The 26833-nt window shown below is 44.8% G+C and overlaps 1 protein-coding gene and 1 long non-coding RNA gene across 4 annotated transcripts in view; one reads left to right on the top strand and one right to left on the bottom strand.

Annotated features, from left to right (window-relative positions):
* The window catches only part of ARMH1 (armadillo like helical domain containing 1), a 38079-nt gene extending 12806 nt beyond the window's left edge, over positions 1-25273 (bottom strand). The window contains exons 1-6 of one of the 3 annotated variants that reach the window (XM_025912464.2): positions 25149-25273; positions 23894-24121; positions 18345-18413; positions 17482-17648; positions 16246-16442; positions 12955-13039 (exon numbers count right to left, since the gene is read on the bottom strand). In XM_025912464.2, coding sequence (XP_025768249.1) covers positions 12955-13039; positions 16246-16442; positions 17482-17648; positions 18345-18413; positions 23894-24099 — 724 coding nt within the window. In that variant the 5' untranslated portion in view covers positions 24100-24121; positions 25149-25273. The remainder of the gene's footprint in view (positions 1-12954; positions 13040-16245; positions 16443-17481; positions 17649-18344; positions 18414-23893; positions 24122-25148) is intronic. The other 2 variants (XM_086716776.1, XM_086716777.1) reach the window with 2 other exon arrangements.
* On the top strand, positions 21704-26224 carry LOC147577979 (uncharacterized). The gene is made up of 3 exons (XR_015254663.1): positions 21704-22098; positions 24874-25253; positions 25672-26224. It is a non-coding gene; the product is annotated as an uncharacterized LOC147577979 (long non-coding RNA).
* The last annotated feature ends 609 nt before the right edge of the window (positions 26225-26833 follow it).

The raw sequence follows: 26833 nt of genomic DNA, 5'->3' as shown, positions 1-26833 counted from the left end.
GGACTGAGCAGCAGTCCCAGAAAGATAGGAGGGAACCAGGAGAGTGTTGGGAGGGCGGGTGTCAGGGAAGGAAGAGATCAGAGTTTTCCGGGAGGAGAGTGGTGATCAGGAGCCATTGAGAAGTCATGCCCAGTGAGGCTGAGAAGCAGCTCTGCAGGGCCCAAGCTTTCATTTGACAAACCGGTTGGGTACACGTCAGCTACAGTGCTAGTGCTGACTGGAACAGCAGGAAACAAAACAGATGCAAGGGCCGGCCCACTGACACTCAAAGGAGACTTCAGTGCAAAAGGAGGGATTCCTCCAATCCAAGGAAGAACCACAGAACCCACAGCCTGTCAGCCCAGGAAGAAAGTTCCTGGATCACCTGTCTGATAGCTGAAGGAAGCCGGAACAAAATGACTTGCCCTGGAAGTCACAATGAGTAGGAGACAAGGTTGTAGCAGTGGGCTCAGTATTCTTTGGGCAGACGGAACCTTAGAAATGAATGGCATTGCACCTGGGAGCTGTGGAGATGGTGCGCAACTATTTCTAAGGCACTCAGCACTGAGGAAGTTTGTTTTACAATTCTTTGCTCCTAGAGCCCTGGGAAACCCAGGTCTCAGTTCTTTGTTTTCACTTTCATACGAGACTGCCACCTACTGGCCACATATGAGAAGTGTGCTTCAGTGGGCGTCCGAACACAAGTAGGCTTTATTTCCCAGCAAGTAAGTGTGAATACATTCGGCAAGTTGCTGTTGTGAGGAACTTATAACTCATAAGAAGCCAGTGTCAGGCATCTTCCTGACCAACCGCATTCTATCTCTTACTCCTATACATCTCACCACCTCTTTCACCACATCTTGTTCAAAACCCATTGTTGAAACACAGAAAACATATTTTACACACTATTTTCTCCTAAAAAACTCAGGCGAGGGCACCTGGGTGGCTCAGTCGGTTGAGAGACTGACTACGGGACTCTGGTTTCGGGTCAGGTCATGATCTGGCAGTTTGTGGGATTGAGACCCTCGTCAGGCTCTGTGCTGCCAGTGCGGCCTGCTTGGGATTCTCTCTTTTTCCCTCTCTCCGCCACCCCCAGCCCACTGCGTACGTACGCTCTCTCTCAAAAATAAACATTAAAAAAATGAAAAAGTCAGGCGAGAAAGCAGTTAATGTCATGTACTCTGGTGGTGTATGTACTGCCAAATTAAGAATTACTGTAGTGTGTCTTTTTTTTTTTTTTTCAACGTTTATTTATTTTTTGGGACAGAGAGAGACAGAGCATGAACGGGGGAGGGGCAGAGAGAGAGGGAGACACAGAATCGGAAACAGGCTCCAGGCTCTGAGCCATCAGCCCAGAGCCTGACGCGGGGCTCGAACTCATGGACCGCGAGATCGTGACCTGGCTGAAGTCGGACGCTTAACCGACTGTGCCACCCAGGCGCCCCTGTAGTGTGTCTTCTTTAGGCATCTGCTATTCTGGGCAAGGCTCACCAAGTCCAACCAGCCCATGCGCTGGTGCTTTGAACTGGCCCTGACACCCGAGTGGAGCACCACTGCCCGAGGTGCACAAGGGGAGACAGTGCCAGGCCAGGGCAGACACAGAGGCTTTGAGGGCTAGGCAAATCGGGCAAGTAGAAACAAGTTTTCCCAAGAACTTATTAAAAACAACAACAACAACAACAAACTATGGGAAACTATATAATAAAACTTAGGAACACTGAATAAAGTGTGGCAGTTGAAGTGCTCATATAATTTTGGGGAAATAATGCATCTTTTAAGAATATTCAGCAGATTTTTATGGTAAACTATCCATTAGTGTCAGAGCCTTGTGACTGTTCAGTGAAGCTGCACAGGACGGGTGGCCTCTTACACAGCAGGAAAGGCTGAAACTCCTGCTACTGTGGGTTAGCTCAGAAAAGGAGAGCAAGGACACAAGGTTCTATGGGGCAAAAAGTGTAGTTTTAAAAATGAGACCTTATAGTATTTGCATGACCCTGTGAAGGGCATGAAGCTAAGAAAACATAATTATGTTTTATGGTAGTAATAATATTGTCTGTCCTCAGGTTTTTGACTATTTCTCAAAGTGGTAAAAATTTTACAAGTCTTTTTTCATAACACTGGAAGGACAGGATAGTGTGGTGGTGAGGATTTGGGCTCAGGCGTCATTCTGCCTGGGTGTGACCCACAACTTTCCCACTTATTATCTCTGAGACTTTGGGTGGGTTATTCAGTTGCTCTGTGCCTCAGTTTCTTCATGTAAACGGGGGACGATAATAGTACCTACTTCTCAGAATTGTTCTGAGGACTGTGTGACTTGATTGAAGAGCTTAAAACAGTGCCTGGCACACAGTCCTCACCAGTCCCTGGTAGCAATTACTAGTTACTATTATTGTTGTTATTACTCTTGTATCAGAGCTCTACCAGGGCGGGGACTTTGTTTCGTTGGTCACTAAACACTCAGTACCCAGCCTAGTGCCTGCTCTTTTGAATAAGTAAATGATTGAACAAAAAACTTAAATCATTTAAAAGTAAACCAATAAGGGGTGACTGGGTGGCTCAGTTGATTGAGCATACACCTCTTGATTTTGGCTCAGGTCATGATCCCAGGGTCCTGGTATCGAGCCCCGTGTTGGGATCTGCACTGAGCATGGAGCCTGCTTGAGATTCTCCCTCTCTCTCTCTCTCTCTCTCTCTCTGCCCCTTTCTCCCTCATTCCCATCTCTAAAATAAAATAAAATAAAATAAAATAAAATAAAATAAAAGTGAATCAATAAAGGACACTATCAAAAAAATGAAAAGACAGCCATTCTAGTGGGAGAAACCATTCTAGTATCCAGAATATATAAAGAACTCTTACAACTCAACAGCAAAAAGACAAACAACCCGATTTTAAAAATAGGCAAAAGACTTGAGTAGATATTTCTCCAAGGAAGAAATATAAATGGCCAACAGGCACTTGAAAAGATGTTCAATATCTTTAGTCATTAGGAAACTGCAAACCCAAACCACAAACCCAAACCACTCCACATGCACTAGGTTGACTATTAAAAAAAAAAAAAAAAAAGGAAAATGACAAGTGTTGGCAAAGATGTGGAGAAATTGGAACCTTCATACGTTGATGGTGGGAATGTAAACTGGTCTAGCTGCTGTGGAGAACAGTTTGACAGTTTTTTTTTTTTTTTAATTTTTTTTCAACGTTTATTTATTTTTGGGACAGAGAGAGACAGAGCATGAACGGGGGAGGGACAGAGAGAGAGGGAGACACAGAATCGGAAACAGGCTCCAGGCTCTGAGCCATCAGCCCAGAGCCCGACGCGGGGCTCGAACTCACGGACCGCGAGATCGTGACCTGAGCTGAAGTCGGACGCCCAACCGACTGAGCCACCCAGGCGCCCCAAGTTTGACAGTTTCTTAAAAGGTTAAACAGAATTACCATATGACTTAGCAATTCTACCAGATATACACCCCAAAGAATTGAAAACAGGCACCAAAAATGTACATGTACATGCATGTTCATGGCAGCAGTATTCACAATAGCCAAAAGGGGGAGACAGCCCAGATGTCCATCAGTGGATGACTGGATAGACAAACTGTGGTATATAGACACAATGGAATATCATTCAGCCATAAGAAAGAATGAAGTACTGATACATGTTTCCACATAGATGAGTCTTGAAAACATTATGCTAAGTGAAAGTAGCCAGATGCAAAAAGTCCCATGTTACATGATTCTGTTTATAAGAAATATCTAGAACAGGCAAATCCATGGAGACAGAATGAAGAGTGGTGGTTTCCAGGGGCTGAGGGGAAGGAATGGGGAGCAAATACCTAATGGTACAGAGTGTCCTTTTGGGGGGATGAAAATGTCTCAGAGCTAAATAGAAGTGGTGGTCACACGACAATGTGAATATACTAAAGACTCCTGAATTGTTCATTTTAAATTGGTTACTTTTATGTTATGGGAATCTTACCTCAATTTTAAAAATGCCTTTATGGGGACACCTGGGTGGCTCAGTATGTTAAGCGTCTGACTCTTGATTTCAGCTTAGGTCATGATCTCATGGTCATGAGATCAAGCCCTGCATCAGGCCCCATGCTGATTGTGAAACTTGCTTGGGATTCTCTCTCTCCCTCTATGCTCCTCCCCACCCCACCTCAAATAAATAAACATTTAAAAAAATGTCTTAATGAAGAAAAACGAATTAAACCAAATCTGTGATTGATTTCTTTCTTAAAAAAAAATTTTTTTTTAATGTTTATTTATTTTTGAAGGAAAGAGAGACAGAGCGTGAGCAGGGGAGGGGCAGAGAGAGAGAAGAGGGAGACACAGAATCCAAAACGGGCTCCAGGCTCCGAGCTGTCAGCACAGAGTCTGGTGCAGGGCCTGAACTCACAAACCGTGAGATCATGACCTCAGCCAAAGTCAGTCACTCAACTGACTGAGCCACCCAAGTGCCCCTGTGATTGATTTCTAAATAAACCATTCTCCTTAGTATTAGGAATCTTTGTAACTTCACAAAACCTAAGAAAAATTAACAATGAAGTTCTTGTCCACTGCCAGTCTTTCTCCAGGTCTCTGAGGGGCAGGGAAAGAGATTCAAAGACTTGTCTATGTCTGTCCTTTCACTTAGGCACTGTTTCTCTGAACTACATTTCTAGAAGATTCTACTTTGTTAGTGCAGTACAGTTTGCTCAGCCATTAACCCTGCTTTTGTATTTTGTGGCTGATAAGCTACACTTTAAACTTCACTACATGAAATATGATCATTTATTAGAAAGTCAAATTAATCCTAGGTTCTAGGTCAATTAGGCAAAAATGTTATTCCCCAAGTAACCATTTTTCCAAATTCACAAACATTTCCATTTTACCATGAACTTGTTTCTTATGCCTGTGTTTGTTTTTCAGCAATTTTTATGAGATGGTATAGTGGTTTTAAAATATGTCCACAAAAGTTTTAGTATGTTTCCTCTCAAGGGGTGGAGCCCATTTCTCCTCCCCAGCTTCTAGTGAACAGGGTGAAACAGAAGGGACGGTGTACGACTTCTGAGGTTAGATTATAAAAGGTAGTGGGGCCTCCTCCTTGCACTCCCTCAGATCACTCACTCTGGAAGAAGCCAGCTGCCATGCTGTGAGGACATTAAAGCAGCTCAATGGAGAGGCCCACATGGCGAAGACTTGAGGCTTCCTGTCAACAACCAGCTTTAACTTGCCAGGTCTGTGAGTGAGCCATGACGGAAGGGGGTCCTCTAGGCCCCGTGGCGCCTTTGGATGACCATGGTTCCAGCTAACTGCTTGACTGCAACCTCATGAGATACCTGGAGCCAAAACCACTCAGTTAAGCTGTTCCCAGATTCCTGACCCACAAAAACTGTGTGAGATAATAAATGTTTATTTATTTATTTATTTATTTTTTTTATTTTTTATTATTATTATTTTTTTTAATAAATGTTTATTTTTTAGCCACTAAGTTTTGAGATAATTTGTTATATAGCAATGGGTAATGGATAGAGATGGATGGATTTAGCAGTTTTCATAGATTTCTGCAAAGTGTGAATATAATGGCTTTCATTTTGTCTTCATAGTGGCATTTTATGGAATTCTCATTTGTCTCTGCCCAAGCTCTGTAGCTGCAGTGGCAGGGAGCGGGGGCAGGGAAGGGGGACCCGGTGGAGGAGCCTGCTGGAGGTCACCATACTGCATAGCCTACACTGCCCACCCTTGAGAAGAGAGGATGGGGAGAGGTGGGACAAAGAAAGGGAGACCAAGGACCAACAAAGGGCAGATGGGGGAACTGAGGGACAGAGAGAGTGTAAAATCTCTGAGAACTCTGAAGTTCCGGCCTCTCTCAGCTCTCTTAGGTCCCATTAATACAACCAATGCTCTAAACTTCACAAATATTTAAAGGAAACATGTCAGTAAATTGGGAATTTGGTGAACTGGGCACTCAGCAAATTGGTCATTTGGCCAATTGATTTTTGGCCAGCATATATTTGGCAAATGAATTTACAATGAATGGTCTGCTTCTAATTAAGTCATACGTAGTGATGTTCCTAAGGTAATAATTTATTTGTAAAAGATGCTAATATATTTACACATACATATATTTCAAATTCCCAACAGAACTCATTAATTTATTCTTCTGCAAAACTTTCTATGACTTTGAAATTTCTCTGCTCTAGGAAGAGAGGCCAGTGAGAGAGTACTTCTGTGGCTTTAGACTGCTCGTCATGATTAAGTCCCTGCCTGCCACCAATTCCTGGAATAGCAATCCTCCCTGGGAGGAAACTGCCATTTTTCACTTCACAGAAGTCATAAATGGAGATAAATTCCAGGCAGGACCACTTTGAAGAAGGCCTCCCTTAATTTTAATTTTGGCTCTCTAATGTTAAATGGGATCATCATTAAAAGAAATTCTAAAATCTTAATTCTAGGAAAAAAAAACCTTCAGAAATTAGTGGTCACCAGTACCCTTGCCATGGTTATTTCCACTTCAAAGTGAAGAACAGACAAGAATGGACAACCAGAATCCCCTGCAGTGAGGACTAGGAAACCATTCTTTGATGCACACATTTCCTCTGGCACTCTTTTGGGAGAAAAAGGTGCCATTGTGGAACCATACTAGACCCTGAGAGAAAAGGAGAAATCAGTAATACTAATCCGCGCCAGGCTTTAGTTCCAGCTGTGGCCCCCAGCTGTCTTCCAGGTGAGGCCCCAGATAACACGGAGCAGAGATAATCCATGTCTGCTGTGTCCTGTTGTAATCTTTGATTTATGTAGTGTGGGAGTAAAACAGTGATAGTTTTGTGACATGAAATTTGGGGTGGTTTGTTACAAGCAACAGGTAACCAGGGCATCCACGCCCTGCTCCTGTGGCCTTACTATCTCCTACCTTCCTCCAAGTACCACTTCTTTTTTCTCCCTCTCCAAACCTTCTTCCTTGGCCCTAGGAACTCTCAGGAAATAAAGGGTAATTTACTACACACAGCCTCCACTTAGCCACCTGGGCTGAAAAAACTAGGTATTTCATTCTATTTCCAATGTGATGCCTGTTCAGTATAAATTAAGGTATACACGATTCACCCCGTCTCCATTCATTCATTCAACAAATATTTAAGAGTCTACTTTTGCCAGTACTGTTCAGGCCCTAGGGATACAATGGTAAACAAAGAAGAGGAACTCTCAGCTCTTTTGGAGCTGATTTTCTTACAGAGCACAGACATTAAACATGTAAACAAACAAACAAACAAACAAGGTGATTTCTAAAGGAGATAAGTGCAATGATGTGCTATGATGGAGAGAGCCTGACGTGGGTGGCAGGAGGGAATGGGGAAACTTTAGAGAGAGTGGGCAGAGGTGACATCTGAGCTGAAGTTTGAGAAGCTGTCCATCAATCCAAGGTCTGGGGGAAGAGCCTTCCAGAAGCTTTGCTGGCCATGACAGGTGTGTAGATTTTAGTGTAGGTGCAGTGGGAAGGTATTTTGAAATGATTGTTCTGGCTGCACTGGGAGGATGGGTTACAGGAGGCCGGAATGGAAGCAGACGTTAGCAAACAGGATGGTGGGTTAGCCTTGGGCGATCACGGGGTGGGGTTGGGGCGGACAAAGAGGGTAAGTAGGGAGAGAGCCAGAAAGAACTTGGTAAGGTTGGGATGGGGTGGGAGGTGAGAGAAAGTGCAGATCATGGTACTGGTCTTACACTCTTTACCTGAACAGTTGGGTTGGTAGTGGCACCTTTTATTGAAAATAGGAGAAAGAAAAGGATTTGGGAAGAAAATCAAGCGTTCTGTTTTGGATATAAATTTCAGATGTCTGGGGAGGTTTCAGGGGAGAGATCAGGCCAAAGATATAGTCTGGTATCTGCATGTATAACATATTTGTGGTGTGTAAAGCCAGGGGACTACACAAAATCACACGAGCAGGAGGTGTTGGTAAAGAGATGAGAAGTAGGCTGACCTAACAGAGTGGTAGAGAAATTAGGAGAAAGTAGAAAAGCAAGCAGAGCAAACATGGCAGACCCAGCTGGCAGGAGAACAATGAGAAGTGGTATCACAGAAACCCAACGAAAGCCAGATGCTTTGGGCCAATTGGGTCACTGGAAAAATGGGTAGCTGGAGGGGAACTTGGGGTCAAGGAGGGATATGCATCCTTAAATGCTATCATTTAATTTAATTTTGGGGGGCAAGTCTTTTAAATCTCTTTTTAGTCCATAGATTACCAAGGAGGGGCTCTCTTTTAAAGATGAGAGATACAGGGGGTGCCTGAACGGCTCAGCTGGTTAAGTGTCCAACTCTTGATTTCAGCTTGGGTCATGATTGTGCGGTTCATGGGATCAAGCCCCACATCAGGCTCTCTGCGCTGACAACAAGGAGCCTGCTTGGGATTTCTCTCTCCCTTCCCCACTTGTACTCTCTCTCTCAAAATAAATAAATAAACATTAAAAAAAAAAAAGATGGGGGATACAGATCATATTTGCATGTCAATGGAGATGATCCACCAGACAGAAAGAGAGAGGCTGTTGTGAGAAGGCTTTATGAATGTGCTTCAGAGAATAAGCAGAAGCAGAAGATGGGATGCTTGGGTGGCTCAGTCGGTTAAGTGACCAACTCTTGGTTTCAGCGCAGGTCATGATCTTATGGTGAGATCCACAGTGTGGAGCCTGCTTGGGATTCTCTCTCCTTCTCTCTCTGCCCTTTCCCTGCTTGTGCTGTCTGTCTCTCAAATAAGTAAATAAATAAACTTAAAAAAATTAAACTTAAAAAAAAAACTTAAGTAAAAATAAACTTAAAAAAACTTAAAAAATAAACTTAAAAAAAAGAAGAAGCAGAAGAGCTGGCCTGTGGTAGGAGCAGGGACATTTGGTAGTAATGGGAAAGAGAACAGAGAATGAGTAACGGGCCAGGCAGACTGGCAGATTTGGAGGTGGTGGGGGTGGAGTTCTCAATGAAAAAAGAGGTGAAGCTCTCACCTGGCTCCTGCACCACTGACAAGGGGAAAGAGTCACCAGGTCTCCTAAGCCTCTCCACCCTGTTTTCACTGGACTCTCCCTGAGAACTCCACTTTCCTTGTAGCCTTCTCAGGGGAAGGATGTTAACTACCCCTCCCATCATGGAAGGTAGAGTGAACATCCTCCTTAACCTCCTCCTTCCTTCTGAACCACTCATTTTTGTTTTTTTGTTTTTGTTTTTTGTTTTGTCTGTTTGGAGAGAGAGAGAGAGAGAGAGAGAGAAAGAGGGAGAGAGAGAGTCCGAGACAGAGAGAGAGAGAGAGAGAGAGTCAGGGAGGGGCAGAGGGAGGATCTTAAGCAGTCTCCACAGCCAGAACAGAGCTCGACATGGGGCTTGATCCCACGACCCAGAGATCATGACCTGAGCCAAAATCAAGAGTGGGACACTTAACCAACTGAGCCATTCAGTCGCCCCCCTGACTAAGCCACCCAGATGCCCTATGACCCATTAACTTTTCTCCTCAATACAAACACAAGCAACCCCCAGTACTTGGCATAGTACCTGGCACACCACGGATGTTCAATTAATATTTGTTTCTAAAAAACAAACGAACTCTGGCCCTTTTAAGGTTAGTCCATTCAACTATATCGCTTATACCTCCTGGTTACTGGGTTCTCTAACCATGACTGTTGCCATCATCCTGGTCTTGTAATTTAGTGTTGTCCAACTCAGAGAAATTAATCTCTGATCCTCTCCAGTTGTCACTGTTAGGACCACATCTAAGACCTGTCAGACCTTCCCTCCCCCTGCCTTTGGAGGAGTCTCAGCGGGAGCTAACACTGTGTTCTCTTCCAGAACTTCCACTCCACCGATCGTGGCATAGCTCCCCCTTGTGGACAACGCATATACATGCATATACATGCTCTACGTTCCCAGTTCCACCAAGACTATTTTGAAGTTCCTGGTAAAAAGAATGATTCATTCATTCAACAGACATCTTGGGCACCTGTTATGAGTTTGGCATATTTGAAATTATCTTGAGGCTCACGGTTTTACTGTTATCACAGGAGCAGACATCAAACCAAAAAGGCAGTGAGAAAATCTCATGTTTCTCCTGCCTCTGCCTCAGTGTGTATGTACAGTCCTCCCTCCCTCCCTCAACAGACATGCAACAAGGATCTACCCTATGCCAGAGACTGCACTGAGGAGATAACGACAAAAGTGGTAAGAAGTGCACTGAAACTGTACACAGTGCATTCTAGAGATGACTGCTCTAGGGAAGGGGTGTACTGGAGGGCAGGAGGTGCAGGGTGGTACAAAGGAAGGAGGGCTGACATCTGGGCAGGCGCTGAAGGCAGGTGAGGTAAGGCCTTGGGAAAGAAATGCTTAAGCTAAGAAGTGATGATGAGTAGGAGTGGTCACGTGAGTCACGTGAAGGTGGTGGCGGGGAGGGAGGCTCAGTGCCACCCAGTCTAGTCCCCTTGGGCTGCTTGATTATGCTTCCTAACGTGATTCAACTGCCAGGTTACCCCCTTGCTCCAATGCAGAAACAACTCTCTGCTGCTGGGTTTGACCTTTACTCGGTTCCCTCCACTACCCCACACTTCACTGGCAACTCCTGCCAAGCTAGGAGACTCTCCTCCAGCTGGTAATGGATTTCAACATAGCATTACTTCTCAATTTACAAGGTCCATTTTCCCAGGCACACCTGCAGGGGTCAAACAAATATGAAATTGACAATGCTGCTGAAGGAAAAACTGACTGACATTTAGTTTCAACACGGCCTTCCTAAAATAAATGATATTGGAAGTCAGCGTCTGGACCTTTGTTGGTCTTCCGCAGGATCTCACATGCATAGTTGAACCCTGGTACACGCCTGCTCCTTCTGTCCCTCCCAGACTTCCTGGGTCTGGGGCTCCACCTGCCGAATCCTGATATGTCCAGATGTCCAGATCTTTCCTGCTTAATAGGTCTCTCTGTCCTGGCCTCCACAGCCCTGTTCATTCCCCCTTCTCCATACTGAGGCAGTTCCCAGTCCTGTCCATTCTCTCTTCCCAGGGCCTGTATATTTGGCTAGACCAAGTACATTTTTTTAAAACTTTTTTAAAGATTTAAAAAAATTTTTAAAGTAATCTCTACACCCAACATGGGGCTTGAACCCACAACCTCAAGATCAAGAGTCACATGCTCCACTGACTGAGCCAGCCAGGCACCCCCAGACCAGCACATTCTTACTTTGTTATCTGAACAACCTGAAAGGCCTCCCAACTGGCCTCAAGCCTCGAGAGCCTTCTGTGGCTCTGACCTACTGAGCACACCACCACTCAGGTAACATTCCTGAGACAGTGCTTTCCCTCTGCCACTCCCCTGTTCACGGCTCACTTTTCAATGGCTCTGTGCTGCCTACTGGAGAGAGTACCTGCTACTCTTCCATCTGGCTTTCAAGGTGCTCGTCAATCTGGTCCTAGCCTACCTTTCTAGATCTTTCTGGACTGAGACCTCTATCAAACTTCCACTAAATGATCTGTCACTCCTCAGATACATCTTGTATATCCCTACATTTGGGACTTCTTTTATACCATTCCCCTTTCCAGAATGCCCTCCTCTTCTCCTTTCTACCTTCCCAGATCCTTCCCATTCTCCAAGGCTCAGCTCAAATACCACCTTCTCAGCAAACCCTTCTTTGATCCCTCCTGTTGAAAACAGAATTTTCTTTCTTTGAACCACTCTAGGAACAGGGAAGGAAACAACATCCTGTAAACACCTACTATGGGCTCATGTTAAAAGCATACATTTTAGGGGCACCTAGGTGGCTCAGTCAGTTAAGTGTCTGACGTCGGCTCAGGTCATGATCTTGTGGTCCATGGGTTCGAGCCCCACATCTGGCTCTGTGCTGACAGCTCAGAGCCTGGAACCCGCTTTGGATTCTGTGTCTCCATCTCTAGCTGCCCCTCCCCCACTCACTCTCTCTTTCTCTCTCAAAAATAAATTAACCTTAAAAAAATTAAAAAGCATACTTTGCAGTCAGATCTGGTTTGAATCTAGTTAGTTGCATAACCTTGGGAAGCATACTTAATATCTCTGTGCTTTGATGCTTTAGCTTGAAAAACATAAAAATACTTACCTCCACCATTTATTCATTTGAACATTTGAAACCTAATATGTGCCAGGCTCTGTACTCTTGTGGTTCTTTTGAGAATTAAATGAAATGATGCATGGAAAGTGGCTAGCACATAGGTGTACTGAATACATGAAAACTTAATACTACCACCATCCAGTTTAGTTTCTTAGGAGAGGGACAGTCCCCCAGGTGACTTCTGTTTAGTGGGGAAGTACTACATAAGACTGAGAACCAGAGCCAGCTCTTCACCCAGGCAGGTCCTAGCAAATGTTAAAGCATCATGTGGCTGATTCAAAGTGTAGAAAGTGGCTGTCATTTTCTGGATGATCAGATCGAACCAGCATCTTCCATCTGCTGAGGTTACCCAGGATACTTAACATGGTTCCTGTGACTAAGAGAAAACTCTATGTATGTATGTATGTATGTATGTATGTATGTATGTATGTATTTGAGTGAGAGCAGGGGAGGGGCAGACAGAGGGGGACAGAGGATCCAAAGCAGGCTCTGCACTGACAGGCTGATTGCAAAGAGCCCGATGTGGGGCTCAAACTCAAGAACTGTAAGATCATGACCTGAGCAAATGCTTAACCAGACTGAACTATCCAGGTGCCCCATGACTAAGAGAAAACTCTCAAGAGTGAATCTATCTGGGGGCGCCTGCGTGGCTCAGTCAGTTGGGCGTCCGACTTCAGCTCAGGTCAGGTCATGATCCACGTTGGGCTCTGTGCTGACAGCTCGGAGCCTGGAGCCAGCTTCGGATTCTGTGTCTCCGCTCTCTGCCCCTCCCCCACTCACACTCTACCTCTCAAAAATGAATAAATATTAAAAGAAAATTTGAAGAGCAAACCTGTCTAGCTCTCACGGTGACTATAATCTGTGAGTGGGAGCAGACCCGGCCGCCTCCCCTACCTTCATACTGCACTTCCAGGTGCATCGTGCGCAGTACCTTCAGCACGCAGTCCACAATGCTGGGGTGTGTGGTCCCAACGATCGACTGACAAGATAGACAACAGGACAAACTAGTTACTCTTTAGATCTAGTACACCTGGAAGAAATGAAAAGCGGACTTCCCAGACAGCTAGGCAGCCTGGCTGAGTGGGGAGAGGGAGGGGAGTGGTGAGTCAGTGGGCCTTGGCCCCTGCACCATCAAGTACATTTCTTTTCCAGGGGAGGGACAGATGGGCATCCAAGAATCAGACTGAAGCGTCTGCTGAGGTGACCACTGACCCCTCTAGCTCAGGAGGTGTTCAGTTGGGGTTAGCTGGCCACCTGCTAGAGGTGTGGGGACAAGCCTCCCCCCTTGCTGGGGGGAGGGTGGGCACAGGCTGGGGAGAGTGGCACTGATCCAGGATCCTATATCTTCTCTCCCTCATGAACCTCATCCAACAGGGGAACTGCTCCTTTCTACCTCTTCAACCTTTATCTGTGCATCACTTCCTGTCCATTAGCATGAAACACCCTCAAGTTCACCCAGATTGCACAAAATTATCCTTTGGCTCAATCTTCTCTTGCTACTGCTCTTTTCCCCCTTGACACCTAAGCTTTGCAGGAGCCCAGGGGAAACTACTTCATCCTCCATGCATCCCCCTTTGACAGGCTGCTGCAATTTAAATTTTCCTGCCATGGGACCAAGATTCATCCAAACTTTTCTTCTGGGGACCATCTTTCGGTTCTACCCACATTTAATCTCTCTGTTGTACTTGACCCAGCTGGTCATGTTCTCCTTATTGAAACTCTTTTCCCTGCATTTTCACAGTCCTATTTTTTCCCTGTTTTCATTTTATGGCTTCCATTGGTTTTTTCCAAAGAGGTTGAGTGGTATATGGAAAGACTAAGAACTCTCAGGGGGGCCTGGGTGGTTCCATCAGTTAAGGATCTGACTCTTGATTTTGGCTCAGGTCATGATCTCACAGTTTGTGAGATGGAGTCCTGTGTGGGACTCTGCGCTGACAGCATGGAGCCTGCTTGGGATTCTCTCTCTCCCCCTTTCTCTGTTCTCCCCTGCTCGTGCTTTCTCTTTCTCTCTCGCAATAAATAAACATTTAAAACAAGTTTTAGAAAAACTAAGAACTCTGTGGAGTTAAAGTTGGCTTTATTTATTTATTTATTTATTTATTTATTTATAATGTTTTAATGTTTATTTATGACAAAGAGACAGAGAGACAGAGCATGAGTGGGGGAGGGGCAGAGAGAGAGGGAGACACAGAATCAGAAGCAGGCTCCAGGCTCTGAGCTGTCAGCACAGAGCCTGACCAGGGCTCGAACTCACAAGCTGTGAGATCATGACCTGAGCTGAAGTTGCACGCTTAACAGACTGAGCCTCCCAGGTGCCCAACTTGGTTTTTAATTAAAAAAAAAAAAAAGGTTATTTATTCATTTTGAGAGAGAGAGAGAGTAAGTAGGGGAAGGGCAGAGAGAGAGGAAGAGAGAGAACCTTAAGCAAGCTCCACTCTGTCAGCGCAGAGCCTGACATGGGGCCTGATGTGGGCCCCAAACTGACAACAGTGAGATCATGACCTGAGCTGAAATCAAGAGCTAGACACTCAGCCGACTGAGCCACCCAGGGGCCCCAAGAGAGTTGGATTTAAATGCCCACTTAGTACGTACCTCTTACTTAGTGTGTGGCCTTGAATAAGTCACCAAACACCCCTCAAGGCTCAGTTACATCATCTTTAAAATAGGGATAATAATGTCTGCCTCCATAAGCTATTGTAAAGACTAAAGTAAGCCCCTGCCACAGTGCCTGGCAGGTAGGAGGCACTTAAAAAATGAAAACGGGAAATAATAATAATAATAATCCAGCTCTTTTGTTGGACCTTTCTCCTCCGCTCATCTCTTAAATGCTGGCAATGTCCCTTCTCCTTACTTGGTTCACTTTACCCGGCTGATCTTATTCACTTCTGTTGTTTTAGTTACCACTTCTCTGCTCATGAAACCCAGTGGGCCTCTCTACTAGATGTCCTCAACAGTAATTCCTCAATTAAGCTAGGAGTCAGAATTACTTGGGGAGCTTAACAAGAAAAAGCATTACCAAAGGCTGCCTGAAAACTGTCAGATTCTATGGGAGGGATGCCCAGGATTTGGTATTTAAAAAAATTGTTTTTGAATTTTATTTATTTTTGAAAGAGAGAGAGAGAGAACAAGAGGGTGAGGGGCAGAGAGTAGGGGACACAGAATCCCAAGCAGACTCCGTGCCATCAGCACCCAGCCCAACTTGGGGCTCAAACTCAAGATAATGACCTGAGCTGAGATCAAGAGTCGGTGGCTCAACTCACTGTGCCACCCAGATGCCCCCAGGATTTGGTATTTTTTCCATAAATGACCTATTTATATCTTTTTTTTTTTTTTTGGCCTATTTATATCTTCTGCAGCTGGCTGGGCCTGCTCCTTAAATGGTACTTGGGAGCCACCGAGGCTCATCAAGTCAAAACCTAACTCCTCCCAAATCAGATCGGTTTTTCCTGCTCTCTCCTGCTGGTACCCAACTCTGCCTGATGCTAAGTCCAAAGCTGGATGTCATTTTTGACTGCTTTTCTTTTACTGCCCCACTTACCACTCACTCTGCCTCAGAAATGTCTGTTTGACCCTGTCCTCTCTGTTCCCACTGCCACAGTTCAGACCTTACCCTTCCTTTGACCTCTTGTCTCCCTGCCTCCACTGAGCCTGGAGCTGTTTTGAGAGCTTTTAATAATTTACCTCAAGACCAATCTTGGAGCCTCTCTTCCCTCCTTATTAGCACAGTGTCTTCATGTGGCCACCATGTCCCAAATCTGCTTCCACTAGCATTCAAGGGCACTGAGAGGAAGGTAGAGCCCCCAAGAGAAAAGGAGCTTTCCCAAGCCCTGGCGATCTGGCCTCTCACTTCCGTGCTGTCAACAAATGTGCCCATGATGCCTTCCCTACTAAATTGACTCCTGTAAGCTTTTCTACCGTCTTTTCATCATCCTTGTTGCTTGTCTCAACCACTTTTAAGTCTGCCAACATCTTTCTGATCCTTAAGTAAACAGGACAAATCACTCTGCTGGGAGACATGAACTCTTTGTCCCGCCTTGGCCTTCTGGAAGTAACGCTGATTGAACAGCAGACGTGCAGTGGGAGGCTGAGCTCGGTTTCTCATGCCTGAGTGAAGTGCAACTGTGGAAGGTAATTTTCAGGTTAGTGTGTTGAATCGGAACCACAGGAGCATGTGGGCTGCCTCACCTGTGCAGTCCTGAGAGTCTGCAGGGAGAGCTGCTGAGCTTTTGGGGATGCACAAGGCAGCAAAGCTATTAGACCTTTGTACACTTGATTCTGGTACTTGGGATTACCGTGGACCAAAGAATCCAATAGAATCTGCACTTCTTCTTGGGTCTCTTCTGATTTAGACTTTGCCAAAAATTCTGCTATGGATCTTACACCTGAACAAAGAAAAGAGGAAATGCCCAATTGGAAGGGATTTATGAGAAAGAGCCTCACTTGAGATTACATAATACGGGGTAAGGACTGAAATGTGTTAACCAAGCCTGTTCAAGCGAAGCAAAAATCAAGGCTCTTGCGTTGCCTCACTGCCTTGTTTGCCTCATGGCTCTGTGGCTAGAGGATTTTGTTTCAACACAGGGCATGTCCGCTTGTCAAAATCTGTTGTAAAGTTGAAAATGGCTCTGCAAAATGCACAATTAAACACGTGTTTGGGATTGCTATGTGATAATGAACACATATGCAGCATTCAGCAGTTTACTAAATGTTCTGACACATGCTGCCTCATTTAATCACTATACTGAGAGGGAGGTGTTAGTCCCATTTTATGGATAAATACACTAAGGCTCAGAGAGGCCATGGGGAGACATAGAGGAGAACCATGATGAAAAGTGCAGTGAGGGAAATACTTTGAAAAAGGGGTGTGGGGGGGATGGCATCATCTTTATCCACCTTGATCAGGACACTTGATGGAACATACGGAAATTACAGGGTTATTTACACTTCTCACTATACTGTAAGCTCTTTGAGGACAAGGACTGTATTTTATTCATCTTTGTACTCCCAGCACCTTAGTGTATATATGTGTGTGTGTGTGTATACTTAGCACACATATTCAATGACTTTATTTCCTTTTTATTTCTAGAGTTATTCATAACTCACTTAATTTCACAAAGGATTTTAGGCAATGGCTCAATAAATCTTTGTTGAATGGGTGCATAAAAGAGGATATATTTAAAATGGAGAAGTATTTCCAAAACTACCATGGAAAGATTTGAGCAAACGACAAATCAAGAAAATCATAAATCTGACTCTTCTGGCAGTGACGTGGACAGGGGCTAATTGACTCCACTGTACAAAGTGCTTCTGTGCAACCAGTTCCATGATGCGTTTTCCTAGAGCAGTGCTGGGTGCTGCCACCATTTTGCCCAGGCCCCTGGGAAGACACGGAATCGCCACCCTGTTATACACAGTACCCACCATAGCTTTCACAAATGAGCTCCTTGTACTTCCTGCCAGAGTTCGCAATGACCTGAAGTAGCCTGATGGATTCCTTCTTGTCCTCCTCCTTGATCTTCTCCAGCCCAAGTATTTCCAAGAGTGTTAGGACGCCTCCAACCTCGAGAAATTCTATAAGGTACTGATTACTGTCCAGAGAAATACAAGAGTAGAAATCAGACACCTGTCAGGTTCCTTGGCACTCACCTTTCTGAGGGATCTCAAGGGCCTTTCTTCACATACTTTGCCCTCCTATCTAGGAAGTGCTCATGGGCAAAGTGACACAATAATTTAGAAGTTCTTCCTTCTAGCAGCAAATGAAAAAGTTAAATACAATGGACATATCTTGTGTTTGGTTTTTCAGCATCTGTTTCTCTTCTTGAAATGGCACCTCAATGACCCTTGGGGAATCACCCCTCTGCCACTCAAGGGCCATGTGGTTTGGGCAGGATGAGCAGGTGACAGGGAACACCATCATTCTGACTGCAGTAATCGGTTGGGACCAGCCATGTGACCTCAGTTGGTTCAAGGAGGTTCAAAACTGGGGACTTTCTTAGGAATCCCTGGGAAAGATAAGTGCTCTTTTGGGTGGACTGAGCTAGAAGGATGCATGTCTGGAGTTTCTGAGAGCCATAGCGCTCAGAACGGAGCTGAGAAATAGAGAAAAAGAGAGGCGGGGACCAAGTACTGATGACATTTTTTAAGCCCTTGAATCTAGTCAGGCCGAAAATCTGCATTTCTACCCAGATGGTGAAATGTGGTGGTCCCATGTGGTGTGAATGCCAAGGCCACCATGAGCCCAACATACAACTGAGATCCCAGAATCTCTCTAGAATAGAACTCACCTGCTTACAGCTGACAAGAAGATGCCAATTGACTTTAGAAGCTTATCTAAACACGAGCCAGTCATATAGCTGTATGACAAGTTAAAGAGTGAATTTAAAGAATGGTTTTTCACACAGAAACCAGATCCTGTGACTGATTCCTGGTCATCATCTATGATGATCATGGCCCATTCCTGGGCCTACATCTATGGCCCAGGATGACCAATAGTTGAATTGTACCCTTTATCTGAGAAGGGTCCCTAGGGTGAAGGGGAAGTGGAAACAAACACGGGGTGGGGGAATGCTGGCAGGCATGTTCACAGTTCCCCAGGAAGCTTTTCACCGGTAGTTCAGCAACCTTGACTCTGACAGGCCCCCTAGACAGCAAGGAGGCTCTGATGAATATAAGGTGCATGGAGAAAGCATAGTCAATTTTCCAAGCCTCTCTATGCTATGACCATTGCACCCTTGGGTCTCTGCACAGTTCATTACTTTGTGCCTCGTTTTTAGACTTCTCTAAAAATAATCAGCTTCATCATTAATTCTCAATTTTGTACTTGCTCAGAGCTTTACACTGGAGGTCACTATCTTTATGAAGAATTGCGTGTCTTCCTAATAAGAACAACGGGAGATGGTGGAAAAATTAAACTCTGATTTAAAACAACCTCAGTATTTAATGTTATTTTTTAATGTGAGCCTTGCAAAAAGCCTCATTGTAATAAAGCACCCAGAGCACGCATCAGCTCAGATACAAGGTATGAAATCAACCCACAACAGAAAAGAAACCAGTCAACAATTACTAGGCTCATAACACATCACAGGCTCTTAGAACACTTAAGAAATTAGCTGAAATTATTGCAGCTCATGGAGGATGACTGAGAGCTTCCAAGACTGATAAAGGCTAATGTAATGGGTTGGAGGTAATGGTGCTTTGTTGGGGGGGGCGGAGGGCGCGTGAGGCAAATTATCTCTGCTGCACCCTGGTTCCCAGGATGCCAATAGAAGTGGAGACAGATTGGCTCATTAGAAAAGGCTCTTTGCTGCAAAAACAGTGTTTGCTCTAGAGCCAGGCTCCCCTGCCTGTTGCCACTCCAGCTGGGGGCCAGGATATCAGCCCACAGGGTAGTCTCTGTATTCCTCCATTGTCTCCCACCCAGCTCCCCAGGAGCCCCAGCCCCGCCCCCCCTTCCTACCTCACTGCCTTCTCCCTCTTCTTCTCAGTTACTAGCTAGGCTCACCAACTTTTGTCACCTCTTTTTCCTCTGCCCCAGGCTAGTCTTGCTTTCACAGTCACTCATTATGCATATTTCTGATCCCTTATTTTCAGCAATTAGTTCCAGAAGTCTGTCACCATATCAGCAGGTGCTAACCAGTACTAAGCATTCATTGTGTGCCAGGCACTGTGTTGCTTTGCTTGCGTTGTCATACTGAATCCTCACCACACCCCATGGGGGCTGCTATTATAACATGTCCATGTACTTCATGAGGATGTAATCTCAGCCAGGTTAATGACTTCTCTAAGTCCCAAAGGTAACTGATGGAACTGGGATTTGAACCTAGGAGTCTAATTCAGAGTCTGAGTTTTTCCTGTCAGGCCTCTCTGCCTGTAGACAGATGGAGGGAGTGGGGCTATTTATGGATTATTTCCTTGGATGGTGTTGGAGGTGGAATCGTGGGTCTGCCCTCTCACTGGGGAGGGAGACAGTGAAGTAGAGTGGATGATACACGGGCTTTGGGCCAGATAGACCCTTTGCAAACCTTATCTCTGCCATTTACTAGTAAATTACTCAAACTTTTCAGGTAATGACAATCACTGTTAGGCTTGGTGTTAGGCTCACAGGAGATAATATTTGTACATCACATAGCTAGAGCATAAAAAGACTCAATAAATGGCAACTAATAATTTTGTCATTATAATATATAAATTCTTGTTTTTTTTTTTTTAAATTTTTTTTTTCAACATTTATTTATTTTTGGGACAGAGAGAGACAGAGCATGAACGGGGGAGGGGCAGAGAGAGAGGGAGACACAGAATCGGAAACAGGCTCCAGGCTCTGAGCCATCAGCCCAGAGCCTGACGCGGGGCTCGAACTCACGGACCGCGAGATCGTGACCTGGCTGAAGTCGGACGCTTAACTGACTGCGCCACCCAGGCGCCCCAAATCCTTGTTTTTTTAAAAAAAATTTTTATGTTTATTTATGTTTGAGAGAGAGAGAGAGAGAGAGAGAGAGAGTTGAGCAGGGGAGGGGCAGAAAGAGAGGGAGATACAGAATCCAAAGCAGGCTCCAGGCTCTGAGCTGTCAACACAGAGCCTGACACAGGGCTCAAATCCATGGACCGTGAGATTATGACCCGAGCTAAAGTCAGACGCTGAACCAACTGAGCCACCTAGGTGCCCCTGTAAATCCTTAGTTCTACTGGTCTATTCTGAAAGTTCAAGGTTTAAAAAGGGGTTTGAGGCTTCTGTGAGATTAGGTGGTAGTCGATTTTGTAAAACATAATGATGCTATGTTGATTTGTTTTCCTTCAAAATCCACCATAACTAGAGGACTGGGGAGGAGGAGTGAAGTCACTGATTTAAAACACGGTATCACTTCGGCTGCTCTATTTTCTCTGTTGTATGACAAGGTCACAGCAAGTTAGGAAATTATGAATAATTTCAGGTATAGACACTGAACATACAACTGTGTATTAAAAGCATGATTTGAATCATTCAGTAAGTGCTGAGTGAGCATCTACTAAATGTTAGGCATTCTGATTGGCACTTGGGATATGGGGAAGAATGATACCAGGCCTAGAGTAATAAGGGCAGTGACTGAGTAAGAAAAGAACATTATCATTTAAGGGGTGGGTGTAGGAAAGATCCTGCAACAGAGACTGAGAAATGGCCTTGGGAGAAGGTGGAGGAGAGGAGAGCATAGATAGGGGCAGTGGACAAGCCGGATGGGGGCTAGGGTGAGGTGAGTGAGGCACTTGCTTTCGATTGTGAAATTTCAGGGGGCATCAAACAACCCAGTAATCAAATAATATTCCAATGTGCTATTTAAAAAAGTAAAAATGAACACAAAAAAATCGATGATGAATAAAATATTAAAGTTTTAAATGAAGATGGGGTCTGACCCTGTGCTTGTACAACCCTGACTCCCTCCCCTCCTCCTGTCATGTGGAAAGTGCTGCCAAGTGAGATGAGGAGGGAAAACGGTAGTCTAGACTCAGTGACAAAGGGGTTGCAGATAACCTTGGTGAGGTCAGTGTCACAAATTGTGAGGTCGAAGCCAGATTATAGGTGATGATGTTTCTCAAAGTATCATCTTTGGATCACATGAGAGTCACCAAAGGGTGCTTGTGAGAAACAAAGAGGCCAGGGAGTCTCCCTCAATCTACTAAATCAGAACAGTGGGGTGGGGGTGGGGAGGTAGACTCATAATCTGCATCTTAAACCTCTTTTATGCACCCTAATGTCTGAGGACACTGGGGTCAACCTAGAGATATATTCAGTGGTTTTCCCCTTGGCTTGTTCTAGGCCTGAGTCCGATTAGTAATTTTATCAATGATTTAACTGTAAGAAGAAGAGAGCTGTAATTACTTAAGCCTTTAGTTTTGCCCAGGTGCAGACTCTGGTTCACTCATTCCTTTGTTCAGTAAACACACAGGAAGTATCCCTAATGTGCCAGGCATGGTCCTGCGTGTTAGGGTTGTAGAGATGAGGAGAACAGATGTGGTTCCTGCCCTCACAGAGTCTACGATCCAGTGGGGAAGAGAGATACTGAGCAGGTATGAACAGTACAATATTATGACAATGAAGACAGAGGGAATGTCATGAGCTACATATGTAACAGGCTAGGTATGTACGTAGGCTAGTCTGGGGCTCAGAAAAGGACTTTCTGAGGAAGGGATGTTTTAGATTGAGATCTGAATACTGGAGTAGGAATTAGTCAAATTAAGAGGAGGTTTAGGGGCGCCTGGGTGGCGCAGTCGGTTAAGCGTCCGACTTCAGCCAGGTCACGATCTCGCAGTCCGGGAGTTTGAGCCCCGCGTCGGGCTCTGGGCTGATGGCTCAGGGCCTGGAGCCTGTTTCCGATTCTGTGTCTCCCTCTCTCTCTCTGCCCCTCCCCCGTTCATGCTCTGTCTCTCTCTGTCCCAAAAATAAATAAACGGTGAAAAAAAAAAAAAAAAGAGGAGGTTTAGAGAAGAGGGGAGGGTTCAGGCAAGGAGAAAAATATATAAAAGGATCTGAGATGATCCGCGGAATGCTGTGGGCACCCAGCAGGAATATCCACAAACTCATCCCTAACTCAAACTGTCAAATCTGTCTTCAACCCTTATCTGTCTCCAGGGCTCCTGAGCAAGGTACCTCAAATACAACATGTCCCAAACCAGATTTATCAACTCCAGCTCCCTCGTTTCTTGGATTCTCTTCCCACATGATGGCACCCCATTCACCCAGTTTCCCAAGCCAGAAACATGAGAGTCATTCTGTGGAATGGAAGTGGAGATGGTACTTGGATTAATAGGTATGGAACTCAGATTCCAGAGAGAAACGTGGGCAGGGATACACAACTGAGAGCCCTTTAACAGTAGTGGGGTTGACATCACAACGATGGGTTAGGTCACTCAGGGAGAATCTATGAGTGAGCAGAGAAGAGGGACATGGATGGAGTCCTAAGAAACATCCACATTTCAGGGATGGCTGAAGAAAATTTGGAACATAGAGAAATAAAGGAGAAAACCAAGAGAATTGGTGTCACAGAAACCAAGGGAAGAGTATATAGTTTTTTGTTTGTTTGTGATGATCTATATGTGCATTCTTTCTTCTTTTTTTCTTTTTTCTTTTCTTTTCTCTTTCTTTCTTTCTTTCTTTCTTTCTTTCTTTCTTTCTTTCTTTCTTTCTTAAGTATAATTGACATATAACATTATATTAGTTTCAGGGAAGCGTGTTTTGAGAAGTGGTAATGGTTGATTGACAAATGCCACTGAGAGGTCATGTATAATGACTGAGGATGTAGTCACTGGGTTGTGCAATTAGAACAACATTGGTGACCTTGGCAAGACCTGCATCGGTGAAGGGGACAGAAGTCAGACTGCTGTGGGTGGGGGAGAAAAGGGAGGTAAAGAAGTATAGACAGGGAAAGTCAATAACCTTTTCAAGAAGCTTCACCATGAAGGGCAGGAACTAGGTGGAATACTGGTTTGAGATGCGGATTTAATTTAATGTTTTAAGGTAGAAGGGATTTGAGCATATGTAAATGCCAATGAAAAAGCTGGTAGGGAGGCAAAAGTGAAGGCCACCAGAGAGAAAGAATAAGGTTCCTGAGGACAGAGAGAGGACAACCCCAGATGGAAGGAATACCCATGTCAAATCTTATGGGAGTGGAAGGGGTTGGGGTGAGAATGAGGATATAAGTTGGGAAGACAGGAAAGGAGAGAGTTCTTGACTTTGGGGACACTACTTTGATCACCAGATGTCCTGATCTAAAATCTTAGACTCAAGAGAAGAGCTCCCTCAATAATCTTCATTCCTTTTCTCCTTTGAAGATTGCCCAATTTATTTCTGTTCAGCAAAGGATACATGAGTCTAAGCCAGGTGGTCAGGCGTACTAGGAACAAGCTGGCTCCCTGAGAAAACTCCTGCTCCAGTTCAGGGGCGGTCTTGCCTTGGTTGGTCTCGATGAAAGTGTTGAGGATGTGACTCCTTGCAACTTTGCCAGCATTGTCCCAATCCTGTAAAAAACTCAAGAGCCGGCTGATGGCTGCCTGCTCCTTTATAGAAGTCATGGTCAGTCAGTCCTGAAGTTGGCTACAGAGGGAGGGAAAACAGGTTACCAAAACAGTTAGAACCATGCAAGTCCCGTGGGCTACTCTATGGGTTTTGCTTTTCCAGCAATCGGCGGGAGGCAGGGGGAGTCTCTGTCACCCACATGGATGTTGAAACATTCAAAATATACCTCTAGAACAGGTCACCTCCTACTTGAACAGGCAGGATCTAGCTGTGTTGTAATGGCATGAAGAATATCAAGGTGGCAAACATCTGCTTCACATTTAAGAGCTAAGATTTTAGCTCCTTGGATCCTCTGCTGATGCCAGCTGAGATGAGGGTGCTTGCTAAAAACCTGGGTCTCTTTCACCCCTCATTTCACACAGTGTCAGAGATTTGGGGTCTTTAGAGACCTGGCCCTTCTCATACCAATCGGCCAAGGAAAAATGCTCTTAACCTTGTGCCTTGGGCTCTTATACTACTCTTTTAAAAACAACTTTAAAAAAAGTTAGTAAGAATAAAAAGTTCCCATTCCATAGTTGGATTAATGGGCTGTGGTTTGTAGGAGTCTGTGTCCTTGGGAGAGTGTTTTCAGTGGGGGAGGGAAGGTTTAAAATCAACCCGTTTTCCAAAAATAGTTGTGATTGAAAGTGTTATTATCCATAACAAATGTTAGTGCTGATGGGAGAGAGGCATGTGTGATTCTTTTGTCTAACAGACAAGTGAAAGTCATATTTCACATTATCACGGGGTTTTCTGTGATTTACAGAATATTTGTGAAACATTACTTGCAGGGGCCATGATTGATATGGAGAGAACAGCTTGTGTGTAGGGGAGATGTGTATTTCACGAAGACTGTTCAACATGAAATTTACAGTCCCATAAAGTGCTTCTACATCTTCGCCAGAGATCTAGTTAAAAGGACTTTACAGTCTGAAACATCCTAAAATTGATTCTAAATTAACGTTTCCTCACATGTATTTGAGATATTGATGGGGCCCAGCTATCAGAATTTTATTAGGAAGCAATAATCTGAGGCACACTGAGACAGACATACATACACACCAACCTCCACTACTCCCCAGAGGACACTGGATATGTGCTCTCAGGAAGGGCGTCCACGTAGCCTCAGGGATGGAGACAACCACGAAATCCTGTCAGCCTTAACAGCCAGGTGAGTAACTGTGGATCACCCTAAACACAAAAATGACCAAAATCCCTCATAGGATCAGGAATCAATCACTGTTAATGACATTACAGCCCTAAGTCTGGGAATAACTTTCAGAGGCCGTGGCCACCTTCAGCATCCAAACAGGCCTCAAGAAAATGGGGATGAATGGCCGTTCTGGACCTCAGGGAAGAGGAGTTGAAACACCACCATTAGGTTTAAGAAGCAGAAAAGCACCCTGTGCCCACCCCACTGCCCCCTGCTGCCGTGGGTGGACTCTCTCCAGGATTAAAATTTAAAGTGCCATCAGAGATGCACCCAGCAATTCTAGGCCAGGGAGGGTGGGACACTTGCAGCTGGGCTCTCCCCACTTTGGATCCTGAGGTTTCCTTGGATCTTCCCTTTCTTAATCTTTTCTTAACAGGAAAGGAAAACCAACAAATGGCAGCTTTAAAGGTCACAGTGATTCAGCTGTCCATCAGTGAGTATGTGGGGCAGGCCCATCACGTGGCACTGTGTGAGGCGCTGCGGGACATGCGGGGTGGAATACAGCACTGCCAGGGCCCTTGAGGAGCCCCAGATCTTGTGACAGTGGAAGAACATGAGACTTGGAGTCAGACTGGGAGCCAAGGAGAGAGGCCTCAGGAGAAACCAGTCCTGCAACCCCTTGATCTCAGACACCTTGATCAGAACCTCCAGACTGTGAGATAACCAATATCCATTGTTTAAGCCACCCAGCCTATTGTGCTTTGTGATGGCAGCCCCAGCAAACTCCTACATCACCCTCACTTAATTTATCTGTTTTAGGCAGTATTTATTTCTTACTCTGACAGTTGAGGAATTAGCTTTCTCGTACCATGCTAACCTCCATTTTTTCTTCTCCCCTTATCCTCATAATATAGTTTTCCACAATTTATAGTTAAATCAATAGTTAGTGTTTACATTATTGATTAGGTAAATAAATACTGTCCACTCAAGCCGTAAACTACTATTACATTTTCTTTCCTTACAAGTTGGTTTAACCTGGAGCTAACAATTGTTTCTTTTTTTTTAATTGTTTAGACTTCTGAGTACCTAGGGCTATTTTCTTCCCAATGTTCCAAACACATGGCAATTTTTCCAAATGTTCAATCCCTAACAGATCAGTTCCATCTTTTCCTTGGCGACTTTTTTTTTTTTTTTTTTTGTAATGTTTATTTATTTTTGAGAGGTAGAGAGAGCGAGCAAGCTGGGAAGGGGCAGAGAGAGAGAAGGGGACAGAAAAGCAGGCTCTGCACTGTGGGGCTCAAACTCATGACCTGAGCTGAAGTCAGACGCTCAACTGACTGAGTCACCCAGGAGCCCCTTCTCTGGCGACTTCTTTCCCACAGACCTCTGTCTTTCTGCTCCAGTTTAGACTGGTTGCTTGCTAAGCTTGGCACACAAATGTTGTCCTAGGATTTCCTTTTTGCCAGTTTTCTGTTGACTGTTCTGTTTCCTGGATCTACCTCTTCCTCCTTTGTGGTTTGCTCTCTTGTTTTCCCAAAGTATATTCTTCAGTAGTTTCCTAAGAAATGAAAATCACTTTGTGTGTGTGCGTCCTTGAA

This window comes from Puma concolor, chromosome C1, assembly GCF_028749965.1.
Source record: "Puma concolor isolate L17-30 chromosome C1, mPumCon1.1.hap2, whole genome shotgun sequence".
Lineage (NCBI taxonomy): Eukaryota > Metazoa > Chordata > Mammalia > Carnivora > Felidae > Puma > Puma concolor.
Note: the sequence above shows the minus strand (reverse complement) of the source record. Positions and strands in the feature narration are given on the sequence as shown.